This window comes from Myotis yumanensis, unplaced genomic scaffold, assembly GCF_028538775.1.
Source record: "Myotis yumanensis isolate MYYU_CA2020_CCGP unplaced genomic scaffold, mMyoYum1.0.hap1 SCAF_3, whole genome shotgun sequence".
NCBI classification, from domain to species: domain Eukaryota; kingdom Metazoa; phylum Chordata; class Mammalia; order Chiroptera; family Vespertilionidae; genus Myotis; species Myotis yumanensis.
In genome coordinates, this window is record NW_027223754.1 from 133,865,482 (window position 1) to 133,887,756 (window position 22,275).

Genomic DNA, 22,275 nt, shown 5'->3' on the forward strand with positions numbered 1-22,275 from the left:
GAAATTACCTTCTGAATCTGAAATATTTTAGAGACTTAATAGGCTTCCCCCTGGAGATATCAAGGAGGCAGTAAATGTCTGGATAGGACATTATTTTTCTGTAAAAAACATTTGCTTAACTTAAAGCAAAGCTTCTGAAGCCGATGGTTATTTGTTTAAGTTCCTTGGGGGATTTAAAAGGGACCACTCTCTAGTCCAGAAGCTAGACAGAATCATAAGGAAAGTTTGGTTAATGAAAAAAAAAATGAATTTTTTTTTTAACCTAAAACAATAAAGTATTTTTTAGGGAATTAGTGCCCATTTATTTCTCTTAAATATTGTTTATTTTATAAACTATAATGAATCAACACTATTCAAATTACACAATATCTCTGGACTATTGTAAAGGAGATTAAATAAAACTTTCTTATTTCTTAGTACATCTCAAACAAGATCTTAAATAAGTCATAAAATCAAGACTAATAAGCCATTCTCAGATGGCTATACAAGTTATTAATCATTTTATTAACCATATAAAAATAGTAACTGTCAAAGTATAGAACAGAACACAATCTGAACTATAAAAAAGAATATATGTGTCTCACCTATTTTTGTTTTTTTTCTTTGCAGATTGTGTATTTTAGTTCTCTGTCTCCATATGTGATACTTATATGTTTCCTAGTCAGATCACTCTTCCTAGAAGGTTCAGCTTATGGCGTCCGCCACATGTTTACCCCTCAGGTATGTACTTTGTTTCTATTTAAGACTTATGATCTTGAAATCATTATATTTGTTGTTAAAATTTTCCCACAGTTTGATTCCAGAGATAATTGTCCTAACATATATACATCAGGCTTTCAAAGTATAGCTGTTATGTTATCTAGCTTAGATAAACCACAGATTTTATATGTCTTTAATTATCTCTATCTAGCTCCAATTTTAAATGTACCATTTTAGTTCTAGATTAAGGCTGTCACTATTGAAACTTTAACAATTTCTCTATTTTATTAAATTGACTTCCAATTTTTATACTTGTAAATTTTAGAACTTTTCGGTCTTTATTTTTCTCCTTCTATTTCAGTGGGTTCTTAACATTTTGTGTCATGGATCCCTTTTAAAAAGACAATAATAGGAACTTCTTACCAGAGAACATATTCATTTTCTTATTGTGCCAGGAGGTGAACAAAACATATAAAATCCATGGACCCAGGTTAAATCCCTTCTCAGAGAAAATCAATCTTGTTTTGTTTTGAAATTTTGTACTTTCTAAAATAATATTTACTTGGTGAGTTTTGCAAATAAATGTACATTTTAGGAAAATTCTCATTTGACTTCATAAAAGGCTCAGAACTTCAGTATGCTCTGTCATTCAGTTTAGTGCTGAACTCAATGCTGGGCACCTTGAACACGCACAGCAATCTTTGTGGACCAGGTATTTTGATTTGACAGGAAAGAAAACCAAGTTTTGAGATGTATATTTTTTTGGTTAGTCATGAAATGAACTTATACCTCACTATTACTTTGCTAATACTATTTAAGGCAGACAATTTCAAATTTAGGTCAGCAATTGGAAGTTACTTGAAGAATGATCATGGTGTGAGACTTGGGCAGAAGATACTAGCTTCCCAAGAATTATTTGTCACTGCTGATAGCTGCTTTGATACTCCGTACAAGGGGCTGTGTTTTTTAGGTATCTGGTTCTAACTTGGTATTCATTCTCTAGTAGCAAAAATATTGACATTGGTGTCTGGTGTTCTTGAGTGGTTCATAAGTCCTGTTTAACATTTATCATTGTTGGGACACTTCACTGAGTAACTAGTTAAGATTCATCAGTTTTAGCTACATTATAATGCAAATCACTTTCAAATGGGACATAACTTAGTGACCAACATTATTTGTAATATTAAAAAAGAAAAGTGTTTTAAGTTTAAAACAACTAACTAGCTTTGGTATGACTTTCTGGCATATCACCTTTTTCTAAGTTGGCAATTGCTTGAGACATAATTCTCAATATTTGATTTAAATAGATATTTTGGAATTTAAACCCTTTGTTATGGCACTTTTTGCATGGCCCCTGTATTCAAATCTGCAGCATTATCAACATTCTAAACCAGGTCTACAGATCACTTAAAATATAGTTAATTCTTTGTTCAGCTCACTTTTCATTGACTGTAGATAAGATTCTGTGTTAGTTCACTATATGGCGTGATAGTTGATATAATAACAACAAGAAGGTGTTAATTACTTTTAATTTACATTGCTTATATAAGGGAAAAGTACCTAAACACATGAAATATTCCCTAAACTGTGAATGGAGATTTAGTTCCTGAATTAGAAGTATAGCAATCTGCATAATGTCCTTAGTAAATAAGTGCTTTCTGCCACCTAGTGGGTGAAGTGGAGATAGGCAGTTGATTGTAGTAGTAGTAGATCAACACAGAATTAGTTAAGATAACAATGGTCAATAAACAATATCCCTATCTCAGTTAATTATACATACATTGTAAGTATAATAATTATTATGTTATGAAAAAGTCATACATTTCAATAATAATAACTAAATTAATTGAGCAATAAATTCTAATATTTGAGAGAACCATGGACTTTGTCATCTCTGAGTGTGTTCACATTTCTGTTCTACCCCAGAACTGCTGTGCAACCTTAGGCAGGTTCCTTAACCTTTCAAAGATGTAGATAATAGCAGCAACAATTTCATGGATTATTGCAAAGATTAAATCAGATTTTATATATATATATATTGCTCATCAATGTGTCTGCCACTGTAGTCTATATATGTTGGCAGTTTTTGAGCAGTGAGAGTGTGGTAGGCAATGTGGCAAGTTGTGTCTTATTACCCCCATGATTCAGCTGGGGAAGCAGAAACAGAAAGGACTGGCCACTTACCCTAGGGGGCACTATTTAGACTATTTGGTTTATTAAGTGGCAGAATCAGTATCTGAAACTGTCTGTGGATTTCATGTTCTTACCTGTATTTGGCAATGCTCCCATGAAAGGTAGTTTCATCACAATTGTTAAAAAAAAATGCCAGTTAAAAACACTACTGTTACTGAAATCCAACTTAACTATTTATTGTGGTCTTTGACACATATGCCTAATATTAGTTGTTCCATTTGAAAGGTTTGATAATTATTTAAGAAGTAAAGCAGAGTTACTTGAAATACATGTTCAGCACAGATTCAGAACTTTAGAACTTTGGATCTGAAAGGGTCTTAGATATGATATGAGGTGTGGGCAAAAGTAGGTTTAATTTGCCAGCCATCATTACTTAAAAGGTAAATCATAAGTAGGGATCTGAAATAATAGCAATAATAATAATAATAATAAGACAAGTAAATAATACAATAATAAATAATGACATACGATTAAACTCTGCTTTGTGTACTCACAACTGTGAGTCTACTTTTGCCTACCCCTGTAGGTGCATTTCTCTAATTATGAAAAAGAAGGCTTTCAGGAAAGTCTATTTGAATGAATGAATAATATATGAATTAACACATATGTGGATATGCAAAATACAAATAGTTTAATTCTACCATACTCATGATTAATATCTGCTTTGACTATTAGACTTCCACCAGAAAACACAAAACAAGTTTTAGTTAAGTAATTATTTAACTTTTACTGATAATTGATTTATTTTGCTTTGGGAAGAAAACAAAGACACAAACAGGAAGTAATTGAAAATAGTTCACTTCTCTTTTAAATAGTCCTTTGATGATTTGTCTTAAAGTATTTAAAAATTCCCATGTAGATAGAAAATCTCTATGTCAGTAACATCTCCCTCTGTAAGCTTGATCATCTATAGTATTTCTTGTTCATATTTCTTGTTTCATTTTCAAATGAAAAACCTATTATTTCTTCTAATTAAGAACAGATTACCCCCCTGATTTAAATATTATGATGATATATTTAATCAATACAACTTATTCCATGTAGATTATTCTGAACTATTATTTTTAAGCTGATTTTTGTTATGTTTCATTTTAAACAGCTTGAAAAAATGCTGGAACCCCAAACCTGGAGAGAAGCAGCTACGCAGGTGTTCTTTGCCCTCGATCTGGGATTTGGTGGTGTCATCGCCTTTTCAAGTTACAGCAAGAGAGACAACAACTGCCAGTTTGATGCTGTGCTGGTGCCCTTAGTCAATTTTTTTACTTCTATCTTGGCCACATTGGTGGTGTTTGCAGTTCTGGGCTTCAAAGCAAACGTCATAAATAAGAAATGCATTGAAGAGTATGAGTATTAATTTCCTTTAGCATTTGATGGCAGAATTATACAGAAATTAAACCCCCCAAACTCTTAAGTGTTCATTAACATGTTGTTCTGTTTTTCAGAAATGCTATAATGATTGAAAAATTTTTGAAAATGGGCAACATTCCTCAGGCCATTATTCCCCCTCACATCAAGATTTCAACTATCACTGCAGAAGCTTATCACGAAATTTATGACATTATCAAAAGAGTGAAAGGGGAGGAGTTTCCTGCTCTTGATCTTCGTTACTGTAAAGTTGAAGATGAGCTAAATAAAGTTAGTAGCTATATTTAAGCAATAAAATAGGTATTATTCAGTTAAAAGATTCATTCTCCAGAAGACACTTTTGGTTAGGAAAATGACCGTTACAGTTTTAAAATTTACATTCTTTATTTCAGAGGAAAACTTTCTTAAATCATTAAAGGTTTCCTTTATTTTTTAAAATTTCTTTATTGATTAAGTTATTACATATGTGTCCTTATCCCCACATTACCCCCTCACCCCTCCCAACTCATGCCCTCATTCCCCTGTTGTCTGTGTCCATTGGTTAGGCCTATATGCTTGCATGTAAGTCCTTTAGTTGATTTCTCCCCCTTACCCCCACGCTCCCCTACCTTCCTCTGAGGTTTGACGGTCTGATTGATGTTTCTCTGTCTCTGGATCTATTTTTGTTCATCAGTTTATGTTGTTCATTATATCCCATAAATGAGTGAGATCATGTGATATTTATCTTTCTCTGACTGGCTTATTTCACTTAGCATAATGCTCTCCAGTTCCATCCATGCTGGTGCAAATGGTAAGAACTCCTTTTTTTTTACCGCAGCGTAGTATTCCATTGTGTAGATGTACCACCATTTTTTTAATCCACTCATCTACTAATGGGCACTTAGGCTGTTTCTAAATCTTAGCTACGGTGAATTGTGCTGCTATGAACATAGGGGTGCATATATCCTTTCTGATTGGTGTTTCTAGTTTCTTGGGATATATTCCTAGTAGTGGGATCACTGGGTCAAATGGAAGTTCCATTTTTAGTTTTTTGAGGAAACTCCATACTGTTCTCCACAGTGGCTGCACCAGTCTGCATTCCCACCAGCAGTGCACGAGGGTTCCTTTTTCTCCACATCCTCACCAGCACTTGTCTTTTGTTGATTTGTTGATGATAGCCATTCTGACAGGTGTGAGATGGTACCTCATTGTTGTTTTGATTTGTATCTCTTGGATGATTAGTGACTTTGAGCATGTTTTCATATGTCTCTTGACCTTTCTTCTGTCTTCTTTCAAAAAGTATCTATTTAGGTCCATTGCCCATTTTTTGTTTTTGATTGAGTTCTTTATCTTCCTTTTGTTAAGTTGTATGAGTTCCCTATAAATGCATGCAAAAAAATGAAAAGAGGCCACCAACTTACACCATACACAAAAATAAACTCAAAATGGATAAAGGACTTAAACATAACATGGGAAACCATAAAAATACTAGAGGAATCCACAGGCAGCAAAATCTCAGACATATGCCGAAGCAATTTCTTCACTGATACTGCTCCTAGGGCAATGGAAACTAAAGAGAAAATAAACAAATGGGACTACATCAAAATAAAAAGCTTTTGCACAGCAAAAGAAACCATCAACAAAACAATAAGAAAGCCCACTGCATGGGAGAACATATTTGCTAATGTTATCACTGATAAGGGTTTAATCTCCAACATTTACAGGGTGCTCATACAACCTAACAAAAGGTTTCCTTTACTTTTAAAAGCAATTTCATTGATTAATCCACAGTAATTTAAAATATGAATATAAATGAAGTGATTTTCATCATATAAAATCAAATCAGCCTGATACCTTTCCTGGTATAATATTTAATACAAAACTTGTACCATGATTATCACATATTGCATGACTATTTTTATATATTAACAATTTTTGGTCATTTTAATAATTGTGTTCAACAAGTTATGATTAAATTCTTTTTCTTTGCCAGTGTAATGTATTTTAATAAATATAAAATAGGTGAACACTAATATTCTTGTATTGCTTACCACCTTTTCCCTGTATTGTCAAAAATAAAGTGTCATAGAGAAATTAGCCATTAATCACTTGATTTAAGATACTTGAGCCTAACATAAAGTATCATGTGCAGCATGATCTCACTCATATGTGGAATCTAAATAACAAAATAAACTGATGAACGAAGTGGATCCAGAGACATAGAAGCATGGAACAGAGTGCAGAATCTGGAAGGGAAGGCAGGGGAGGGTGGGTAGGTGGGAAGTAATCAACCAAAGACCTTGTATGCATATATGTATAACCCAGGGACACAGACAATAGGTGGTCAAGGCTGGGGGTCGGACTGGGTGGGCTGGAAGGGGTCAATGGGGGAAAAAGTGGGACATGTGTAATACTTCCAACAATAAAGAATTATGTAAAAACAAACAAAAAAATAATATCCTCCTTGTTCAGCAGAGTGAAGGGCACTCATGGCTGCGGGATCAGGGCCTCCTGTGGCATGATTATGTCACTTCCTGATCCCATGCAGCCCTTTCTCACAGAGCATGTAGCTTTGGGAGGGAGGGCTACTGTGGTCCTTGGTCCCCTGTGCCCTGCTGACATGAGGTCTCATGCTTGATCTGACCCACCCTTTCAAATCCCCTATTCACTCCTAGTGATTTTCTGCTAGGACCCTGCTTCCAATCTTCCTTGAGCCAAGCATCCAAGGGCTGGCATGGGGGGAACTGTTACAGAGCTGGTTAGTCAGATGTACATGTCAGGATAGGTCTGAACATAAAAAAAAGAATTATGTGCAGCAAATTATGGAAAAACTATATATATATATATATATATATATATATATATATATATATATATATATAGTTTTATATACATATAAATATATATAAACCTAATATAAACCTATATATATCTAATATGCTAAGGGTCTGACCAATTGGTCTACCATTTGGTAGACCATTCGACCAGTTGCTATGATGCATACTGACCACCAGGAGGCAGACGCTCCAACCCGTAAGGTTAACTTGCTGCTGGGGTCCAGCCAATCAGGACAGGGTAAGAAGGGCTGGACACGCCCTGGAGCCTTCCTGTGGTTCCTCCCCAGCTGGCCAGCATCTTGTGTTCCTCCCCAGCTGGCTGGCCCCCATTGGCCTGGATTGAGACTGGGCAAGAAAGACCCAATTGGCCCCAATCGCTGGCCAGGCTGAGGGACCTCACACATGCACGAGTTTGTGCACCTGGCCTTTAGTCAATAATATAAAAATCTTGAATCCTGTAAGGAAAGACAATCTTAGCCTTTAAAGGTGTTTTGTTGTTTTTAAATTCTGGTTTATTTGTTTTCTTTATGAGATAAGACAATCAACTTGTTAGTTGAAAGGCACAGTTTCTTAGGAGACAATGTGATTCTGCATATTTATTTCCAGTCCCTCAAGGCATTATTCAGAGTTTCTCTTCTTTGTAACTGATGTATGTAGCCATCACTTAAAATTGCTCTGTATTCATGTTGTTATTCTGTCTATTTTACAGGAGGTTGAGGGAATTGGTTTAGCTTTCATTACCTTTACAGAAGCGATGACACATTTCCCTCTAGCTCCCTTGTGGTCAGTGTTGTTCTTCCTCATGCTGATAAATCTAGGCCTCAGCAGCATGTTTGGATACGTCGAAGGGATCATCACGCCTGTGGTGGACAGTTTCAAAGTGAGCAAAGAGTTGGTTACTGGTGAGTTTTTATGTACTTGACTTTCCATTGACTGATACAGGCCATTTTACTCTTGGTGATATTTGGGGTTTTATTAATGTCTACTTGTAAATATGTATTGCTAATATTTGTTATTTTTTATATAACTGTATAATCATAAAACTATGTAATGTATAATTGCAAATGATAGACTTAATACATCGTACTATTAGTGAATATTTTTACATTGCTCTTAATTAATAGTAATGTCATCATGAATTACTGTCACTAGAATAAAGTCATAGATTGTTTATGTATTAATTTGTATACAAGTCAAATAATTAACTATAGTAAGGTGGCTCAGACCTCAAATTCCTTTCCCAAATTTGCTAAAATTGATAAATCCAAATTTCTAGTGTAGAAGAAGTTGTGGTCTACTAGTAGTTCATAGTTCTAGTAGGAAAGCAAATAAAACAACTTATCAATATCGATGCTTGTTAATAAGCCAATCTGCAAGCACTTAGTAAAGTACCATTTTGAACTGCATTTGAAGGATATAAAAGATATGAGAAATTATAACAGAGAAACAAAGATATAGGCAAGCCACTTCTCCAAAAAAACAATTGTATTGTTAATTAAAAGCAATCTGGGTAGATAAAAGACTTGTACCATGTAATATACTTATAGGTAGCATAATAGAGACTTTACATGTCATACAAATTAAGAAGAAACAAAAGTCATCTTGAATTTGAAAGAGGAGAGGTCTTCTCACAGGTCAGAGGATGTAGCACATGGAGAGCTAAAGAGAACAGTGAGGAAGCCAACCAGACCAGCGTGCAAGAACAGTGTTGGGAAGTGATGCAAAAATAAATTGGCTAAAAAACATGTAGGTGATCTTGAATGCTGGGCAGTGGTGCACAAGCTCCCCGAGGCTCTGTGCTTAGCTCTGAAATATTTTAGTAATATTTTATGTGTAAATAAGTCTCAAATACACACCTTTACCACTTACTGCTCTGCTAAGTGTGTGTGTGTGTGTGTGTGTGTGTGTGTGTGTGTGTAAAGCAATTTAAGCAGTTCCTTAAATATTGATACTAAATATCCTCCACTCAGCTGAACAAAAATGAGAAACTTCTTTATCTTTATCAAAAGGCAGTTTCTACTTCTTCAGTTTCTATTCCACTTAAGGCTATTGATATTCTGCCTGATGTGCAGGCTAAATAACAGCCATCTTTGCTGCTTTCCTCATCTTTGTCTCATATCCAAAGCCCGTGAGGTAAGAGGGCTTGCAAATTCAGGAAAAAGCAACAGTATAGAGGGAAGAACACACATGGTAGTGTCTGCTGCCTACTGGGAGACCTATTTGGGAAGAGCAAAGGGAATGTACTCTCTTCCCCCATTACCCGTCTTTGGGATCATACCTGTATGATGGAGGATCACTTCCCCCATTACCCGTCTTTGGGATCATACCTGTATGATGGAGGATCACTTTATAAATCCTCCATCAACTTTGCCAGATGTGTTTTTGTCTTCTCTAGTGGAACAGTGAGATTTAAATAAGTGAATCCCCCGTTATCTTTTCATCTCACATCTCCAGCAAAACTCTGTCTGTACCACCTAGAATTCACTTTCTTCACGTTTGCCTTATACTGTGGTGTAATTAGGAGACAGTGAAAGTGACACAGACTATGGCCCATATTCAAGCTTTGCTACTTCCATCCTGAGACTTTTAAGTACAATATACTGTGACAAGCATTTAAACATTTCAATATATGATAGATTCCAAGTATAGTACATGTTACTTTTCATTATATATATATATATATATATATATATATATATATATATATAATTTGTTTATGTATGGTGCAGCTCATAACCTTAGCATAGTGCTTCAGAGATGGCCTAATATGACCCATACCTGTTGACATTGTTGGAAACCCCATCTTCAAACCCAGGGATTTCTGTGTTCTCACCTTCTTTTGCTTTTGCTCACTTCTGTTAAAAGGTGGTTGACAACTAGAACACAGTCATCTTTTATTTTTGAGGGTTTCTCTACTAATGTGCATGATAGAATAAAAAGTCAAACAAAACTATGGTAATATTATATGGATTCCAGAAGTTTCTCTAAGTTTTTATATTAATGGTCAGAAGTTTCTCTATCTTTTTCAGATTCTACTGCAGAAATTTCTTTTAGGTGGTTCTTCTTAGGTTGGATAATCAAATTGCCCAACCCTGTTATAATTGTACTAGAGGCCCAGTGCACGAAATTTGTGCATGGAGGGGGTGTTGCACTCTTTCCTATCTGGAACCCCTTGAGGGATGTCCGACTGTCAGTTTAGGCCCGATCTCTCTCAATCCAGGACCGCTGGCTCCTAACCACTCACCTGCCTGCCAGCCTGATCACCCCCTAACCACTCCGTTGGAGGCTTGATCGACACCTAACTGCTCCCTTGCTGGCCTGATCACTCCCAACTGCCCTCCCTTGCTGGCCTGATTGCCCACAACTTCCCTCCCCTACCGCGTGAGGCGGCAGAGACACTGGTACTGGCATCCACCATGCCGCATGGAGCTGCAGGACCCCCAGGTCTCACTGTGCAGAGCAGCTGCCTGGTCCCATCTCCGCTATGCACATGGCTATCTTGTGATGCCATCTTGTGACGACGTGAGGGCGTGACGACCACCTAGGCTTTTATTAGTATAGATTCCCAACTAATCTGTTAAGCAATATCAAAATATAGATTTGGGTTGGTGCTAAGGCAAGGCCTGCTAAGTTTTTTTAGTTATGCTTTAAAAATAACCAGACTTCAGTAAAATATAAAACTATGTATTTTATCACAATTTTATTATAAGCTGCATTACTCTCATTATTAATGCAGAAATTCAGAGCTTCCAAAACTATAAAATGCGATTAAAAGTAGGAATGACCACCCAGTTGATGTGGCTCAGTGGTTGAATTCCCAGTCAGGGCACATGACCGGGTTGTCAGCTTGATCCCCAGTTTGGGGTGTACAAGAGACAGCAGATCAATGATTCTCTGTCATCATTGATGTTTCTATCTCCCTATCCCTCTCCCTCCTCTCTGAAATCAATAAAAACATATTTTGAAAATACATAAGAATAACCTATGAAAATTTTCTGCTGGAAAAGTTCACTTTGCTCTTAATAAAGAGAAGAAAGGCATGGGGATTTATACTTTAAAAATCTTCACAGTTTTACCTCATTTATTATTTGTGCTTGGTAAGTAAGTTTGCACAGACTAAGGGAGATGGTTGTATTACTCTCTAACAATGAATTTATATTAAATGTGTGCTAAATCCAGGTAACTATTACCACTGTGTAATGTTCCACAATATTAAGAAAGGTATTGCCTATGCATATTATTGACAAGTTATAAAAGTGAAAACAAAATTATATTTTGAATATAGTAAATCATAATACGACTTAAAATACTTGATTCTAAATAAGGGCTTAATTTTTTCATTTATTCCTTTTGTCCAGTTATTTGTTGTCTTCTGGCATTTTGTGTTGGTCTGATATTTGTGCAACGTTCTGGAAATTACTTTGTTATAATGTTTGATGGTTATTCTGCTACGCTGCCGCTTCTAATTGTAGTCATTTTTGAGAATATTGCTGTATCCTTTATCTATGGCGCAGATAAGTAAGTATATTTTCATCTTTATTTTGGAAACACCAATTGACATTATCTATTTAATTTAGAAGGGGAGAAAAATGACTAAAGGGGAAAATACCACAAACAAAATCTTTTGAAGGCTCTTCTTTATTTAACAATTTTAATGAAGTATATTTGCCTATTAGTAATTAGATCGAATTGTGTAGATGGTAATATAGTCTAGGATTCTGGAGCTTGGATTTAATACAGGTTGTCAAATAGAAACGTCCAAGATCTAGTGGCTATTTTCCACAAACCTTATTGTTTTGAGTTATTGTTATCTATGTTTTACAGATGAGAAAACTCAGGCTCAGTGAGATACCAAGTGACTTGCTCATCAAACCTGCCCAGAGACAGACCTGGGACTCATAGTCATTTCTGCTTAACTCCCAGCCTATGCTCCTAATTACTTTGCTGACCTGTTTCACGAGAGTAATTTCATTTTTTATGCTACATAATGCCTTGTGTAACAGGCCAATTTTGGGAAAATACAGGGTGTCCCCCAAAAATGTATACACAGTTTAATAGCTGATAGCTCAATTTTGAGAATGAAATGTATTTTAATAAACGCTGCCTTTATAATTATTCAAAGTGTGTGTATACATTTTGGGGACACCATATATGTACTGCTCTGAGATATACATGGCATTTGATATACACAACTTCATATTTATATGGAGTCATTATTTGAATTCACTAGATGCCTTTAACCTCTGAATTATATACCTGCTTGATGTGAGAGGTGTATATACTTGCTGTGAGATGAAGCATGAGAGTAATCTCAGAAGAAAAATGTTCCTGGAGGCATTTTTGGCAAAATATTGTCCATTTTTTTTAAGTTTCTGTCTTTAGTGAACATGTATAGACTAAAACAATAAGATCATCAAGCTTATTAGAGGTCTGTGTAAAGTAGGAATGTGTGTTGAATGAAGACCAGAGCCCTCTTACACATCACAGAGAGGAACATATTGACATTGAATATGCTTTGTGAGAATGTTTTCATTACTGTCAAAAGCTCCAGGTAAGGGAACTTCCATTTTGTAGTCATGTACTAGATAGCAATAGTAGCAATGGCTATCTGACATGCACTGATTCTTAAACCTCATAAAAATACTCTGTGGTAACTAATAGCATCCATGTCACATGGAGAATGTGCCCTCCTGTACAGAAGGACTTACTGCATCAGTTGTAGAGCTAGGACTTTAACTTTGACTTTAATTTCAAAACCAGCCATCTGGACACTCTATCAAGCTACCTACAAGTTCTAACCTGCATTGTATTGAAATTTGATAAAGTATTGCTGATGTTGTGTTCATAGAGTAGGAAGTCATCAGTAGAAGGAGACATTTCAGTAGTTGGCTAAAGAGTGCTTTACCTAAATAAAAATTACGGTATGTATTTAACTGGTTCCATTTTACTTTATATGATCTTAATTTATGTCATCTTCCAGTGTAACTTTTTGATAAGTATAAAATGTCATATGGTATCATGTCTAATTCCCTGTCAAATCATTGGTCTAATGCATTACATTTATAAGGTTATACATAAAATTGAGAAATAATTGCCTTCTTTTTATTTAGATTTATGGAAGACCTAAGAGATATGCTGGGCTTTGCTCCCTACAGATATTACTACTATTTGTGGAAATATATTACGCCTCTAGGGCTATTATTCCTGCTAATAACTTCTACTGTGAATATGATCTTAAATCCTCCTGGCTATGATGCATGGGATAAAGACAAGGTAAAATACAAAATAAAGAAGTTTTTACCTTTTGCTTTCTTCACAGTATATTTTACTATTTAATGACTGGTGTTGCTTTTATGCAAAAATCTTGAGATTTATGTTTTGTTCATTTCCAAACATGTATGATTTTTTATACATTGTAGATTTTTATACATTGTAGATTACATCAAATATTAATTTGGTTCTCATTAAAGTCGCTTTATTCATGTCACCACATAGATGAACCAATGATTATTCAGCCTTGAACTAGAAAATATATTGCTCAAACCACCAGAAATATTTCCCCTTACAAATGTATTAAATCATATCCCAGATACTATTTTCTGATGAAAAGATGCATCAACCATATAGATACGATGTAAACAGCTGTCGAAGTAATATTTTGTTATAACTATTTTATATTAGCAATGACTATTTCAGTTCTGTCATCAGGCTGCATTACCCATATCATAATGCAACCATTATGGATACATGGGATGTTATAAAGTTAGAGTGCTTATTTTTCAGGAGTATTTCTGACCTTTATTCTATGGTCAATAATTCTATATAGTAACAACTGAATTCATGACTAGGCATAAACAAGTCTGTTATCCCTCACCAAAACCCCAGAAATGTGATAAAATTTAGATTTCAGAAAGTCAATATGGCATATGTAACAGGTATCTATTGCTTAATAACAAACTACCTCCTCAATGTCACAATTGAAAGCAATGCCGATTATTATTTCTTGGGTGCTATGGGTGAGCTGGATGAGTCTTCTTTTGTTCTTGCCTGAGCTAACTCATGCAGTTGATTAAACTTGAAGAGCCAGAGTCTCTCTGTAATTTTTTATTCTTGGCTTCTTCCAACTAATATGACTTATGGCAGCATTCTGTGAAACGAGCAGAAATTGCAAGGCCTTTAAGGTCTAACCTTGAAGTTGCTTAATTTCACTTCTAAGCCATTCTATTGGACATAGTAAGTCACAAGAACAGGTCGAATACTTTGCTTACAAACCTGAGACAAATATAATATTTTTTTTCCGTACTTGCAGGGAAAATAGATTATTAATACATATTTTGGTGTTAACAGGCATCTAAAGAATTTCTGAGATATCCAACGTGGGCAATGGTTATCTGTATATCTCTGGTAGTCGTAGCACTACTCCCCATCCCGGCTGTCTTCATCATCCGTTTCTTCAACCTTATGGAAAATAGTTCCGGTAATTTAGCCTCCGTGGCCTATAAGAGAGGAAGGGTACTAAAGGAGCCTGTAAACTTAGAGGGAGATGATGCAAGCCTCATTCATGAAAATTCAAGCGAAATGTCATCTCCAAATTTGGGTAAAAATATTTATCGGAAGCAGAGTGGATCACCGACTTTGGACACTGCTCCCAATGGGCGATATGGAATAGGGTATTTGATGGCAGATGTGACAGATATGCCAGATCTGCCCGAATCTGACTTGTAGCTGGGGGCGGGGGTGTTGGATCAGGAGGGTTTATTTTGGTTAATTGGTATCACTGAACATTGTCTTCATGAAGAGAGGAGCTTTAGGCTTCACTTATCAGAGGGCGATCTCAGGTGTCCCCTGGCTGTGATCTTTAACACGAACAGTGTATGTGAATTCAGCTGGTGTGTTCCTTTGGGTTCTCCAGTTTACATTCGCACAGGAAGAGTAGCAGACAAAGCTTACAGGGACTGAGGTTCATGTTTGTCAGAATTTTTAAAAACACTTTTGGTGATTTTTTTCAAGTATTTCTTTCTCTACAAAAACAGGTGTTACCTCAGTTTCTAATAATTTCTGGATGAAATGGCATTTGCAATTCAAAAATGGTGGACGCACTTTAAAATGCATAAGTTTGCCTTTAGGGTAACTCCCAGCATTACAATGAACAGTTCTGTAAGTTGGTGCCTCTCAGCACATTTCTGTGACTGTTTTGTGTAGATAGGCTGTGCTTATTTTGGTTGCATTGATACCTTGTCAGGCAATTAGTTGAAGAAAACTGCAAAGTATTTTCTTATGTGATTGCTGTATAGTGCAATAGTATCAAAGAATAAGAAGGCACTGATGTTGAGACGAAAAGTTATATTCAGGATCATGTGTATGATGGTTGTATATTTTGTGTGAAATATGTGTGAAAATGACATAAGTGTGAGTCACTTAGCACTCTCAAGAATTATGCAGATTCTGCATTGTTCTATGCCGTGTGCCTAAAAAACCTACTTGATGTTTATTGTGGATTCAATATTACTCATAGTACGTATATTTATATAATATACTTGCAATGTATATAGATGTATATTAGTATTCTAAGTACTGATTTGAAAACTTGAAGCAAGATGGCATTTTATTTCATATCTTTCTGTTTTGCTTCTGTTTCATGCAAATATGAATCCTTTTTTAAGTGATTGTTAAAATTGTACGGCATTAACATTTTAAGGTATAAATAAAATTTAAAAACGATATTTGTTTTTCACATTGACTTTCCTTGTATCACTTGAACTGGATTACTTTGCATTTCAGTCAGCACTTAGGAATTTCATCATAATTAGCCATCATATTTCAAGTAGGATCAATATATGATTAACAGTTAGTGATTACCACTACTTTGGAGACAACAGCAAAGTAGAGTATTATGGTGAAATGGTGTTTTGATGTGGTCCCACAATTCTTGAAAAAAATACGTGTAGTCTCCCAGGAAACCACATGTACAGTTGGCAGCTTGCTGGTCAGTATTGTCTCAGAAGTATAAAAAATTATGGTGATTTTTATGAAACTGTTATATATATGAAATTAGATGAAGCAGGAGAACTCCACTGAGTACCATCTCATTAAAAGGCTTTTATTTATAACTATAAAAATATATTAGTTGTATTTTTTAAATGATGGATAAAGCAGCAAAAAATGGGAGATAGTACCGCATCATATCCATTGATTTCTCTTTGCCAAATATTCTTGGTCTGCTATAGGCATATATTATAGACTGCATCACAGCATTTAAAATAGAATTCCACTGGTGATTAAAATTTTTAGTTTTTTGCTTTACATATTCAGTATATTTTGTATCTCTTTAAACATATTTTATAGGTAGGCAATAATGCACATTACACAAATTCAAAAATTACAACAATGCAGTGTGAAGTAATTTCCCCCCTAAAATTTCTCCTAACCTCCTAGTTCCCATCTTTAAAGGCAGCTCCCTTTGCCAGTTTACTACTGATCCTTGTGGAAATGGTCCATAAACACACATTATATAATTGATAGCATTTAGCATTCTTTCTTCTGAATCTTATTTATTTCTATGAATAACTTATTTTGGACAGTGTTTCATATGAAGGCACATAGATCTGCTTCATTATTTTAGAAGTTGAAATAATATACACTTTATATATCTTTCTTGCTGAAGCAGTATGTTTATATATAAGCTACCCCAATATTAAAAAGTTTACAGCAAATAGTTTATCTGCCAGCCTTTAACTTATCATAATACATTGCCAAATAAGCATCTTTTTTTTCCTCCCCCTCTCATCATGTGGCTTTTAATTACAGTTTGGATACTTGCTTTCCACTAGGGAATTAGGTCTCCACCTGTCTACGTTTCTATTCACAGAGTGATAAGAATGTAGGAATCCTAGTTTTGAGAAGAAAGAGAATCTAAACTGTTTCTAATGCCCTCACTGGGCAGATGAGGAGACTGACCATGGAAGTTAAAGCTGAATAGACAAGGTCTCTCCTTTTCGTTTATTTTCATTAGTCAGTTCTTCAGCTACCCATTCATTTATTTATTTGCTCATCCTTTCTTTCAACATCTATTCACCAAGAATCTATCTTATTCTTAGTGGTAAGCCATGCATCACTGTAAATAGAATATGAATTATCCATCTTTTCCCCAGTTTCTCTCCTTCCTCACAGACACCCCTTCCCCACCCTTTCCCGGGCAGTGTAGTATTTAATCAGTGAATGGTAGTATGAATTATTCTCCTCTGCACTCTAAAATTTGAGGCTACTTGTTTTTGTATTACTTTCCACTACTTCTGTAAACTGTGGTGTACACTTGCCCCTGAACATAACATAGCCAAGTATTGTGTATCTTCAAATATAAAGGCAGGCTGGGGAGTGTGCAGGAGGGCTGATAGTGTGTGCAGAGTGGAATATAAGAACAATAGAGAAAAAAAATACTATTATATATTAGAGTCATAATGTGGGAGTCTAACATATTGGTGCAATGAAGTCTTAGGATGTAATTTTATGAAAGTATATTTGCATTTCCATGTGTCTCTGTTTATGTGCATTTTTAGACAGAAGTTTATTTTTTCATTTAATCTTCAAATGTGTACAAGATTGCAGAAAGTTTAAGATAAAGATACAGTGTTATTAATTACTAGAGGCCAGGTGCATGAATTTGTGCACGGGTGGAATCTGGCTGGCCCACCCTAATCGGGGTCGGGGGAAAGGATGTGGGAGATTGGTGGTTGAACTCCCGGTTGGTCAACTCCTGCCCAAGGGGACAATTTGCATATTAGCCTTTCATTATTTAGGATAATTATGCTTTTGAGTTACCTGTGCCCTTTCTGTATATTTTAAACATACTTAATTGGAATCCTTTTAGAATTGGATACAGGACATGAATATTTAAAAAAAACACATATTGTAATGTTAGTTAGGTACCACAGGAATGAAGAAGATAAAAAGAAGTACAAGTAAAATATGAAACCGGGTTGTCTTGAAAGAGAAAGAAAACAACAATGTGAAAACTGTGATAACGGGTGAACACCATTTGGTGGATAGAAGCTGGAATTTAAAATAAACCCTTTGAAAGTAAAATATCTTTCTCCTTTTGATTTTGTTCTGGTCACTGTGTTTCCTGAACAATCCCAAAGAGATTCCTATTTACCTTGATTGACCATGAATAAAATCAATAGCAATCACATGAATTTTTTCCCCATACACTTTAGTTGTAAATTGTTTGAACCGTAATGTATTGACAAAAAGGAAAAAACCATAAAACTCTAGAAAACTGTTGGAAATATTAAAGATAACACTTTCCATAAGCTATCCATTACTGAGCATAGCACATTTTTACCTTTATAACTTAGAACCGAAGTAAAATGTTCCATATGTTATATTGCCTCAAATGACTGACTCCAAAATTGGCTGATTTACTAGTTATCCTGATATGCATTCCCACCTAAAACATTGCCTTAAGAATGCTTATCACGTGGAGGTAAAAAGAGAAAAGGTGCTGAGACATTATCTCGTCCTAAAATCAATGTCTTTTGAATTCTACTAATGTTTTAGCATACCACAGTGATTCCTGGCATCATCATCAAAACACACAGATGTATGTATTACCACACCACCACCACCAAAAACAAAATACCTGATTTATATGAACAGCAAGAAATGTGCCATGTGGTGCCTAGACAATGCCATATGTGCCGCCATGTACGTAAAAGGAGCCATGCCTGAAGATTAATGGTGATATCTCAGCTGCTATTCTGTTTCCACTGATAGCCTTTTCAGGGCATATTCAGTTGTGTACTAAGGAAGGTAAAGGTTCTTTAGAAAAGACTGACGTATTTCTAACAATACAATTTTCTCAATAAAAAAGAAACACATTAAAAGGGCTGCAAATATATCTCATTTTACTGTTCTTTAAAGGAATGCTTATAAAACAAGCAACCAAAAAAAAAAAAGAAGCAGATCATGATACCCCAGAGCACCCCAATCTGAAATGAATGAGTAAACCTTACATTTGTGAGCATGGTAGCAATGATGACATTCATTTTATCTGTTCATCACAAGCAGTTACCCATATTATTATTCTTTTTAAAATGGGTTTTTATTGATTTTGGAGAGAGGAAGGGAGAAGGAGAGAGAGAGAGAAACATCAATGACAAGAGAGAATCATCTATCAGCTGCCTCCTGCATGTTCCCTACTGAGAATCAAGCCTGCAATCTGGGCATGTGCCTTGACCAGGAATCAAACCTTGACCTCCTGGTTCATAGGTTGTTGCTCAATCACTGAGTCACACTGGCTGGACTTTACCCACATTATTAACCAGATACACCAAATTCATAGATGCAGAGACCTGGCCTATATTCATTTCTCCAAAGAACTCTCTTTTGTCAGTAATATGTTTTTTCCCTTTCATTTTAAGGTTTGCTTTATTTTAGGTAAATATTTAATTGATCAAATTGGGAGATTTGAGGTCAGTTAGATTAAAACTGGTAAAATTAAACAATGAAGATAGTTTTTCTGAGCAAGAGAGGATCTGGATGGTCCAATCTCTGGGGGGAAAAAGCAAGTAGAAATTTATTGATTGTCTGCTTTCTTAATAGACATTTGGGTAGAATTATTTTAATTAAGCCTTTCTGTAAATATAAGAGATTTAATCATCTCAAACTTTTTTTTTTTAGATGCTGTATATAGTAATGCAATGTCAATGTAGAATACCAACCAACAGGCCATTTTGATATGGGAGGGGCATGTAATAAATAAAGAATCACGGTTGTTTTATATTTATTCACATAGAAAAGAGATTTTTCTTACAGACCCTGGGAAACTGAAGGATGTGTCGCCAGAAGGAAATCAGGGATCAGAGACAAGGATATCTCAAAGCCCAGATGAGCCGGACACTAAAAAGAAGATACCTGTTACGCGCGGATCAAGGGTAGAACCTACCTGAGAGGAGACAGCGTCCCGGGGCTATCTTTGCAAGGACAATGATAGAAAGAAGGCCCTGGGAACTCCCTAGTTTTAGATTTTTTTACCCACCCTCTAAACTTATATAAGCACTGGCTTGAAATGAAATGTCAGAGCAGTCTTTTCAAAGTATTACACCTGCCGCTCTCTCAGATGGCCAGTCATCTGAATATTAAAAAGCACCACAAAGATTCAACCTTGTCTCTACTTATTCGACTCTGGTATTGATGGGTAGCAGGATCCTTTCATGTCCAGTTTCAATTTGAAATAGAAACATTTACTCTCACTTTTTTTAGCCAAGTGTGGTCACCAATAAACTGATTCTAGAACTTAGATTCAGTAGAATAAATCTAATTATTTACATAGTATATACTTTAATATGGTATGGAATTTATTATATAGTTTATTTTCACCTCATAGTCATACCTAATATCCATGCAATGTTGAGGGGATTTTTTTCATTCAAAACTTTTTCACTTTGATTTTTCCCCCACCTCTTCATAAAATATTTATATTCAAACAAATCCCAATTCAAACAAGTTACCCAAACAAATCCCATTTCACAAGCTTCCTTCCTATTGAAGTTTACAGATGGACTACAAAAACAACATGCTTTTTTGTCATCACTTTGTGGTTAATTTACTTCTTTTCTTTTCAAATCTGCAGTAGTCCATATCCTAAACTTAAATTTGTAAAATATTTTAATTTTTCAAATTCAATTTATTTAAATAGCACTGTTAGAACTAGTTCTCTATTTTCAGACAGAGTCAGTAAAACGCCTCTAGGATGGGGTTGATTAATAGAAAAATCACTTTTTTGGGGGTATTTTCCCCCAAAAGTACACTTTATAATACATACAATGATGACAAGCTCTAGTTTAGAGATTTTTCCTTGATTTTGCCATGAAATGAAAAAACAAACAAAAACTTGACATTTCACAAGCAGTTTGTTTCATGGGAATTCAATTGTTGTATATGATTAAGGCATAAGTATTTATTTTTCATGATAGAATAATTTCAGGTAATGTTAACGCCATGAAGGATATTTTTTAAATAGGGAGGAGAATAATTTTGCATTAAATGATGATGATTTGTCAATAGTCTGAACAAATTTGTCTTTGCATTATTGTTAAGGTAATCAAAAAGTAATTTTATGTTTAGGAGTCTGTCTTTTAACAGAAAAAAAAGTACTGCCTGTATATCATTAATAAAAAAACAAAGCGGTTTTAGTCTGTTCAGAGAAAATAGGGAGATATTTCCAGCAAAAGAGTTTACTTGTGTGAACCAGACAGAAGGCTGGACTGTGGGGTCTTGTTGCGTTAGGCTTCCCTGATCAGCCAGGCATGGCAACCCAGTCTGCTCTTATTGATTAGCTCTCAAGGCTGATTTGGAGCTTGTGCTGTCAAGGTTTTTGGTTTGTCCAGTTGGTTTCACACAAAGAAAATTCTAGGACCTGTCACCTTAGAATGTAGCCAGCGCTAACAGCAGCCCCATCTTCAAAGGCACCAGGGAACAAGTTGAGAGAGGGTTAATCGCCGAACATAAGCTATGGGAAACCTAGAAAAATAACCCTTACTTGTCATTCATGTTGTAAGAAGCATAGTATGTCTCAGGTATTATGGATTTGAAAAAATAGAGACTCGGCTGCTGAAAATTATAGTCCAAACTTTTGAAACAGTGAAATGTAATCATTTCATTTAAGAGCTCTAACTTTGAGGCCTGGGCAGCTAGATATAGAGAAATTAGCTATTGCGTCCCTAATTCTTATTAACAGCATTTAAGCTGGGTGTTTATAGGATTTACCTGGTTAGCCCTAAACTTAAAGTCAACTTGATTTCCGTTCGCTCTTTCCTCTCTCCTTGCCCACGCGCAGGCCGCAGTGTTCTCTAGCCCTCTTCTGTCCTCTTCGCCTTCTCCTTAATTCACATCTACTAGTCAAGGCATAAATGACTAGCAAAAGTTTTAGGTTTTTAGCTCTACTCCCAGGGACAACTGCCCCATTTGATAGAGAGTACAGTCTCAAATCAGTGCCCGCCTTTAATCCAGAGAGCCCTAGTTGTGGGCGGGGGTGGGTGGGGGGGGGGGGGGGGTGGAGGGGGTGGTGGCAGTGGAAAGGGCTTCTGCTCTACTCCATCCCCCTGTATTCAACTTAAAGTGGCTTCACTTTTTTCAGTTTTGGGGTTGGGTAATATTTCATTAAAAATGAATCCCAAGTTTACAAAAGGCAATATGCAAACAT

At 35.5% G+C, this 22,275-nt stretch overlaps 1 protein-coding gene across 3 annotated transcripts in view; it reads left to right on the forward strand.

Moving 5' to 3' along the window:
* SLC6A15 (solute carrier family 6 member 15) overlaps positions 1–20,329 on the forward strand; it is a 47,473-nt gene extending 27,144 nt beyond the window's left edge. For 2 of the 3 annotated variants that reach the window (XM_070409629.1, XM_070409630.1), the window contains exons 6-12: positions 610–720; positions 3,992–4,233; positions 4,335–4,527; positions 7,783–7,975; positions 11,432–11,591; positions 13,184–13,346; positions 14,421–15,762. In XM_070409629.1, the coding sequence (XP_070265730.1) occupies positions 610–720; positions 3,992–4,233; positions 4,335–4,527; positions 7,783–7,975; positions 11,432–11,591; positions 13,184–13,346; positions 14,421–14,798 (1,440 nt within the window). In that variant the 3' untranslated portion in view covers positions 14,799–15,762. Of the gene's footprint in view, positions 1–609; positions 721–3,991; positions 4,234–4,334; positions 4,528–7,782; positions 7,976–11,431; positions 11,592–13,183; positions 13,347–14,420; positions 15,763–19,886 lie in introns of those variants that run through there. The other variant, XM_070409632.1, reaches the window with a different exon arrangement.
* Positions 20,330–22,275: the final 1,946 nt, after the last annotated feature.